This window comes from Centroberyx gerrardi, chromosome 14, assembly GCF_048128805.1.
Source record: "Centroberyx gerrardi isolate f3 chromosome 14, fCenGer3.hap1.cur.20231027, whole genome shotgun sequence".
NCBI classification, from domain to species: Eukaryota; Metazoa; Chordata; class Actinopteri; order Beryciformes; family Berycidae; genus Centroberyx; species Centroberyx gerrardi.
Genome location: NC_136010.1, coordinates 22,605,905 through 22,614,006, shown reverse-complemented (window position 1 = coordinate 22,614,006; position 8,102 = coordinate 22,605,905). Strand labels below are relative to the sequence as shown.

Genomic DNA, 8,102 nt, shown 5'->3' with positions numbered 1-8,102 from the left:
AGAAGAATGACTTGGCGGAAGATGAGTATATGCTGTGAAAATTACATTTTGGAGGAAAAAAAACAACTTGTGTTTTCATTTACCACAGATTCCCGCTTAATATAGCGGGAATTTTTTTTATCACCAATCTTTATTTTCAGATTGGTGCCATGTATTCATCAATTCTGCAACACGTGTTCGTCAGTAAGGCTTTTATTTTGAAAGCTGTAACCGGAAGTTTTTTTTATTTATTATTGTGGCTAATTTGACACTGCTGGAAAAAGCAGAGTTTGGGATAAAAAAAAAACAGCACTTGCAATTATTTTATTTATGACAATTTCTTTTCACTTTGGCACTCCATATTACTCAAAAACGTTGCAACGTGTTCACCAACGAGGGTTTTATTTTGAAAATGTAGACCGGAAATCCTATTGTTTTTATTCTGGCTAGCGTGTGCAGACAAAGCATCTCAACGAAAGATATCCACTTTGTTTTAGGGAGAGCATCTAGACTAATATTTTCAGCTGAATATATATTAAGTGTCCAGTTTGTTCTAACAATTAAGGCCATACCATTGGCACGACAACATAGCTTTGCAGCAGCGCGTGAGTGAGATGAGTTTGTACCACCTGAGTCTCTGGCTGAACATACAGCTATCTGAGGTTGTCTTGTAGACACACAGACAGTTACTTACTCATTCAGTTACTTGTGGTAAAACGTTATAAGGCACCCTGTTAGGACACGGTCCATGAGGCATGGAGGGGCCGTCCTCTCGGTTGTCTGGTACGCCGGATGGACCGACGTGGCTGGCGGGCAGGAGAGGCTCGGGTGAGGATGCAGAGACTGACCCTGCCCGGGACACGAAAACACACTTCCGCGTTTGTCGGTTCATCATGGAGACAGGTAACCGAGAGGTGTGTGTGGATGTGGGAGAGTGAGTGATTGTGTGTTTCTCTTCTGAAAGAAAGAGTGAAAATGAGAGATAAAAAAAAGTATACGTTCAATATAATGTCTCTGCCAGTGGCCTCAAGCGCCACCTCTCTTGCGGGTTTTTGTTCCATCGTTACTCTTGCACACTTGATGCAATTAAGGGCCACATACTTTCATGCTAGCCCTGTTCAGATTGGTCTGTTCCCACTGCTCAACCAATCAGCATTTGGATCACTGTGCAAGAGTAAAGATGCAACAAAAACCTGCAGGGCAGTGGGTAGCTGAGGACTGGGCTGGAACGTTGCTCTGTGCCATACATCTGCATGTTTACATTTGGACTACACAGGATAAGAAGTCAAGTACATAAGTGTTTCTGACAATATGTGACCATAGACCTGATGTTCTGTTCTGTCTTGTATGGAGAGAACATAATGCTAAACTCCACGTAAGACAGTACTTGCAACCGTTTTTGAATCATTTGGATCTACTAGTAAATTCAGCATACATCTGATCCACCAAGCAGCTGTTTATTTCAATCAGATTTCAACTTTTAGAAGTGGTTTACACTGCGCGCTATTCCACGCCCACCATGGTGTATTTTGGTGGAAGGTTATTATGGCAGGAAACCCAATTAGAAAAGTGGAAATTTTATAGAAATATGTGCTGCATTGGATGTATGCCGAATTGAAGAGTGTCTCCAAGCAATTTGTAGAAGGTCTTACATCATGTTCTGTGATGTATGTGTTTGCCGATTAGCAAGGCCCCATTAAATTGCCAGAATTTTGAATGGAGTTTGGTGAGAATGGTGTGAATGGAGTTTAAGAGTGTCAGTATTAGGATAGAACTTTTACACTAACCGTAATATGTGTGAATGAATGAACATGACAAAAGATGAAGATGAGGGTTCAACTCTCTCTACCACTCTCTCCCTTCCCTTTCTCAGGAGTGAAGCTGGGCATGCGCTCGGTGCCTGTGGCCACGGCGTGTGTGTTGTTCCACCGTTTCTTCGAGTGTGTGAGCGTGCGCGTGTACGAGCCCTACCTGGTGGCCATGAGCTGTGTGTATCTGGCCGGCAAAGTGGAGGAGCAGCACCTCAGGACCCGTGACATCATCAACGTGAGCCACAGGTAACAAGCTGGGTCATGGCTTTGGCTTTCAAAGGTCATACTGCCTGCTGCCTCTTCAATTCGTTGTCGGTATACCTATATTTCACTATGAGTCACTGATGGACAAATCATATTGCTGACGGAAAAAATACAGGGGTGTTATGGCTTTCATACAGCAGCTAGCAATGCTTTTGTACTGTGGGAAAGATTTCTTCAAGGTAGTGTGCATAAGAACAGAAATCAGGAGAAAGCAATAGAGATGAACCAGTTCCATTTTTGATGAAACATGGCCAGCACCGTCATTATCAACAAATGTCTTTGAACAATGAGATGGCTTTGCTGTAATAACGTTTTGTGTTACAGCTCATTGCGCGTGCACACACACACACACATACACACACGGGACACTGACACACCTACCATGATTTTGATGCAAGAGTGTGTACAGTTGTAGAGAAAAACATTTTATTTGATATATAATGTTTTTAAAAAAATTTTTTTTACATCTATTAAAAAACAGTAAGAAAAAATAGTGAATTCCCTATTCCCTGAAAATGAACATGAATATTGCCTCTTTTTACAACCCCTAATATGGACAATCATTGCATTCATGTCAATACATAACAGCATCCAAAAAAGCAAAACTCGTTTTTTTTTTACTCATCACTGCTTGTTTGGTTTGTCATGTCATATCGAAGTGGTCACCTTTAATCCTCTCTCTCCCTCCCACCTTTTCTTTCTCTCTCCCTATCTCTCCCTATGGCTCCCTCGCTCCCTCTACTTCTCTCACTCTTTCTCTCTCTCTCCCTCCCAGGTATTTCAACAGTGGCAGTGCTCCTCTAGAATGTGACAAGGAGTTCTGGGACCTGAGGGACAGCGTGGTGCAGTGTGAGCTCCTCATCCTCCGACAGCTCAACTTCCACGTCTCCTTCCAACACCCACACAAGGTAGGTGTGTGTGTGTGTGTGTGTGTGTGTGTGTGTGTGTGTGTGCACGCACCTACCTGTCCACCTTATTTTGTGTTTTGCCTACTTGTCTGTTTCTGTTTTGTCTGATGCTGTCGTCAATGTCCCCATGTGTCTGCGTGTACAGTCTTTGCAAAGATCTGGGTCAAAGAAATTTTGGAAATAATTTGGTGGCAATTTCACTTTCCTTAGCTCTTATTCTGATTTCTTTTTAGCACATGTATCACAGTGTGCTGTGGCTGTGACCCTTGCCTCCTTACTATTGGTTGCTTACTTTGGTGATTACAAATTGTCAAGTAAGACCAAGTTGGCAGAAGAAAAATATACTAAAATGACTTTGAAATACTTTCCTGTGATTGGCTAAACACTCTTGCATATCAAGTAGTTTTAAATACTATTATACTATAATATACCCAGGAATATTCTATGTTGAGCATATAGGATTACATTGTACCATTTCTCTCTCCTCTCTCTCTCTCTCTCTCTCTCCCTCCCTCCCTCCCTCTCTCTCTTTCTCACTCTCTCACTCTAGTATTTACTCCACTACCTGTCGTCTGTGAGGTCGCTGGTGAATCGCCACGCTTGGTCTCGAACCCCTGTTGCCGAGACTGCCTGGGCATTGCTTAGAGACTGTTACCACGGACCCATGTGCATCCGCCACGCACCCCAACACATCGCCATAGCAACGCTCTACCTGGCTCTGAACAGCTACGGAGTGGAGCTGCCTGTCGGGGAGAGGGAGTGGTGGCAGGTGTGTGTGTGTGTGTGTGCGTGCGTGTTCACTGCAAAGTGTTCATAAATACAGACTGAAGAGAGAGGGTGGATTGAAAGCTTGTGTGGGAGAGAGGGAAGAGAGAGTATGTGTGCTGAACAAACCTGGACTCAAGTAACAGTAAACATTACCAAATAGTTGATGTTGTTGAATACTTTCTGTGATTAGAGGTGAAATATTTGATTTTCACATTCATATCACAAAAATATTTTTAAAGGTGGAAATTATATATGAGAAACGCAATATTTTAACAACAATGTATGTTAAAAGAAATCTACATTTTTGCCAAAACAAATGGCTTCAGCCATTTATTAAAAGAAGCCTTTTTCTCTGAGTCTAATCAGAATTGAAGAATATGCATTTATTATGAAATATCAAATACTTTATATATAAGAGGTCCCCTTGCGATATGATTGAGCTTGAACTGCAAAAAAAAAAAAGAGAAAAGAAAATTCTTTGATTGCTTTAATTACTGCTGTTATAAAAGCAAAAGGTGCTTCTACTAAGTATGAACTGAAGGGTGTGCAAACGTATGCAACCAAGCTCTTTTAATTTTCCATTTTAATACATTGTCAGAAATGAGGAGCCTTTTGTTATTACCTTGTTTTTGCTGATTACTATATCCAAATGGAAGTGGGAAAAAGTGTGCTTTGTATGGGTTTCTACTTCGGGCCTCAAGGCAATAAAAACTAGGACATTTGAAAGTGTGTGTAGCCTTTTGATATTCACTGTTTATTCATGCTAGGTATGGTGCTGAATCCTGTCTTGTGTGTGTGTGTGTGTGTGTGCGTGTGTGTGTGTGTGTGTATGTGTGTGTGTGTAGGTGCTGTGTGAGGACGTGACGAAAGCAGACATTGATGCTGTGATCTCTGACCTTCTGCAACTCTATGACATGGACGCCAAGTGTATCTGAAGGACACACCTAGAGGACCTGCACATGGCAGACAAATGGGTTCATTTCTGTGTGTGTGTGTGTGTGTGTGTATATTTGTGTACATGTGAGTCAGTGCGTATGTGTTCCTGTACATGCATGTATCTGTGTGTGTGAGTGTCTGTGTGTATGTGTGTGTGTGTGTGTTGCCCCAGTTAGCCTGTGAGCTGTGACGAAAACGCACCTGCACTACCACGTCCCGCCACCCTGGGGAGACATTTCTTGCTTTCTGCTCCCTGATCTCCCGGCCCTGCAGAATGCTGATGTGCTCTGGAATATAAGATCAGTGCCAGGTTTCTCAAAAACATCCCAGCACAAAGCACAAGCACATGTTTTCATCGCGCTCACTGAAAAGGTTCCATTACAAATTACACTGTATGGATTTTAAGGAAAGATGGTTTCTTAAAATTCATCACTCAGTAGATTAAATATGTAAATGAGTCCAACAAATCTGTGAAAAGACCTGGGAATGGCGGCACTCTGGAGGCTGTGATGAAGGCTTATGTGCCGAAACGTGCCTAATGTTGGCCATTAATAAAAATATTGTTTAATTGAGGTTAAGTCTTGTTCTATTTTTTCTATTATCCCACCACTTTGGTACATTGTAGGTGGGACATTATGTTGTGATGTTGGCGTCTGTGTGTCTGTCTGTGTGTCGACACTCAAGAACAATCCATGATAGAAACGTCATACTTATACCACAGGTTCCTCCTATAGAGTAGACGATCTGATTGGATTTTGGAGCACCTTGCTGCATAAATTTGCATATTAATGAAGAAAACTGATTTTCTTGAAGCTAACTAATTCCTTAAAGCTTTAAGAGTTCATATTCATAGCACCCATGTGGCATGTGAGGACAAGTATGTTGACATAGAAATATTTGCTAGTTAATGCATTAATTATCTTAATTAATGACCTCATTAGCATAACTGGTTATGTTTAATATATCATGGTGATTATGGTGGGACATTGGGCAGTTTAAGTGCCTTTTGTTTTATGAAGTTTTTTTGGAGTGCCGCCATTTCCATGTCTTTTTGTGGATTCATTGGCTGAGCACCCAACCACAAGGTTATGCGAGGAGGTACACCTACTATATGTTTTTATATGAATGATACAGACATATTTTACATAGTTTTATATACTATATTTTAGTTCAGTCATATTGTTGAATATAGTTTGTTTGTATTAACCCTGCAGAGCCTGTCCTATCCTGTTTCAGAGCGGGGTTAGCCCTGTGGTAAAATCAAGATTAGCCCATTTCAGAATGCAGCAGAGTGTGACAGTGCGACGGCCCAGGGCTAAAAGCCCAGATTGCCTAGAGCAAGCTCAGGCTCTATAATGCAGTTGGCACAGGCCTAAGTGGAGTGCGAAAAGAGAATGAGTGTTAAGGTGACTTTAGGACACCTTGTCCTGGGTATTCAATGAGACTGGGATTTCATCAGTGTCCCCATGTTCTTTTTCTATTTAGTTTCCCCCTTACAATGGTCAAATTTAAGGGAAAAAATTGTTTTGGGGTAATGTAAAAAACCAAAGATGTGTAATACTCTCAGCTGTGTGAGCGGTGAAAACTCAGCTATTTCTCATCTGAGATGTGAAGAAATGTTTGACTTTGTCATGCGTGTCTGCTAACATATTGTGAATCCTGCTGAGGTTTGATCCCATTGTTGCCTGATGCGCTTTAATTTGCTTGTCGTTTGTTATTGTACAAAGCCTCTCAGACGTGATATTTTTAGCAGAGGAGCGATGTGTGTGTTGGCTAACTCACTTCTTTTTTTTTTTTATTATTTTAGAAAAAGAATTTAAATGTAAAACCAGGTCTGCCTGTCTCGAGTGTGTGTGTGTGTGTCCAAGAGAGAGGAATCATGGTCACATGATCAACACTGACACATTGAGTCTCTCTCTCTCTCTCTCCATCCCTCTCTCCCTCTCACATCCCGTCTCTCTCTTCATGGGACCAGAGACATTGCGTGCATCCCAATAGCATCACGTGTCATACAATATTCCTCTTCCTGTCACATTCTCTCTGTTCTCATCTGTCACTCACCTCCAACTCATTTTTTTCCCCCTAGCATCTGGCTTCTCTCTCTTTAGCGGTTCCTCTCTCTCTTCATTTCCTCCACTCCTGTCACCCTCTCCACCTCTTTCTCCCTCCTCCATCTCTCTTTTGCCCTCCATTTCCCTGTATCCTCCTTCTCTCCTTCACTGTCTCCCTCTCTCCCGCCTGTTTCCTCCTCTCCCTCCCTCTCCTCCGTTTCTCCTCTCACTCTCCTTCCTCTTCCCTGTTTCTACCTCTTTTCCTCCTCTCCTCCCCCCTCTCTCTTTCTCCCTCTCTCCTCCTCTCCCCCACTTTTCCCTCCTTTTCTCCTCCTCTCCTCCCCGTCTCCCTCTCTCCTCCTCCCTCTGTCTCCCTAATGTTATATTAATAATGGAGAAGGTGCGTGTTCAGCCAGACTCCATGAATTAACCATCAGATGGAAAGGAGTACTAAGGGAAGGAGTTGGAGGAGTAGGGAAAAGAGAGTGACATGGATGGATGAAGGGTGGAGGTGGCGAGAGAGTAAGGAGAGCGGAAGCTTGGGGATGGAGGGAGGTGGAGAAGGAGAGAGAGAGAGGGGGAGGGCGAGGAGGAAGAGAGGAGCTGGGGTGAAGGAGGGGAGCTTATCTTTGTATTACACTTCACCACGCTCCGACCTCCTCTGATCCCCCCTCCTCTATATGCTTCTGATGTGCTTACACAAGTCAGAAGGTCACACACACACACAAGCAGCTGTGTGTGTGTGTGTGTGGCTCCATATGCATGTGTGTTTACATTGAAATGACAGTTTGAGATGTAAATGCTGTGTCAGGCCGGCGGTCATGGAGCTGAGTGCCCTTGAACGGATGAAAGCTCCGGAGCCCCCCGCCTCAGACCTATTAGATGTGAACCAAGCGCTCCTAAACACTCTAAATGCCTAATGCATAGACAATAGACTATAGCCCTAACCTAAGAGAAGAAGTAGAGATGGAGAGAAAGAGAGAAGGTAGTGTATAATGTGTGTGTGCTTAGTGTTAGGGGGGAAAGAGAGCAGTATGTATAGTCTATAGTCTGTGTAAACAGTGGGATAAAAAGATTGATAGACAGATAGAGAGACAACTATCAAACCATCAATCAAAAATCTATCAAGACCTTTCAAGACACACCTCTTCTTACCGGTAACATTAATACACACACTGACCGTTAGATCTGCCTTTGAAAGCATTACCATCCCAGGTGATCTAAGATGTTCACAACCCCAAAACCAAAGAGCATCTTCAGTACCAGTGGGTGAGATCCAGCAAACCAACTGACTTTATGACGTTCAGCAAGTGGGAAGGTTTTGTTGGGGTTTTCACAGCCTGGGCATGCTAACTTTAGAAACCAGAAAAGTGCATTTCCCGGGG

General features: G+C 42.8%; 1 protein-coding gene across 1 annotated transcript; it reads left to right on the top strand.

Moving 5' to 3' along the window:
• The first annotated feature begins 435 nt into the window (after positions 1 to 435).
• On the top strand, positions 436 to 5,238 carry ccnq (cyclin Q). The gene is made up of 5 exons (XM_071918730.2): positions 436 to 882; positions 1,853 to 2,036; positions 2,830 to 2,962; positions 3,513 to 3,731; positions 4,576 to 5,238. The coding sequence occupies exons 1-5, from the start codon at positions 735 to 737 to the stop codon at positions 4,663 to 4,665; spliced, it is 774 nt and encodes a 257-aa protein (XP_071774831.1). The 5' UTR covers positions 436 to 734; the 3' UTR covers positions 4,666 to 5,238.
• Positions 5,239 to 8,102: the final 2,864 nt, after the last annotated feature.

Coding starts and splice junctions, on each gene's coding strand:
- ccnq (XM_071918730.2), top strand. CDS start 735: ATGGAGGGGCCGTCCTCTCGGTTGTCTGGTACGCCGGATGGACCGACG. Junction 883..1,852: donor TCGGTTCATCATGGAGACAG/GTAACCGAGAGG, acceptor TCCCTTTCTCAG/GAGTGAAGCTGGGCATGCGC. Junction 2,037..2,829: donor ATCATCAACGTGAGCCACAG/GTAACAAGCTGG, acceptor TCTCCCTCCCAG/GTATTTCAACAGTGGCAGTG.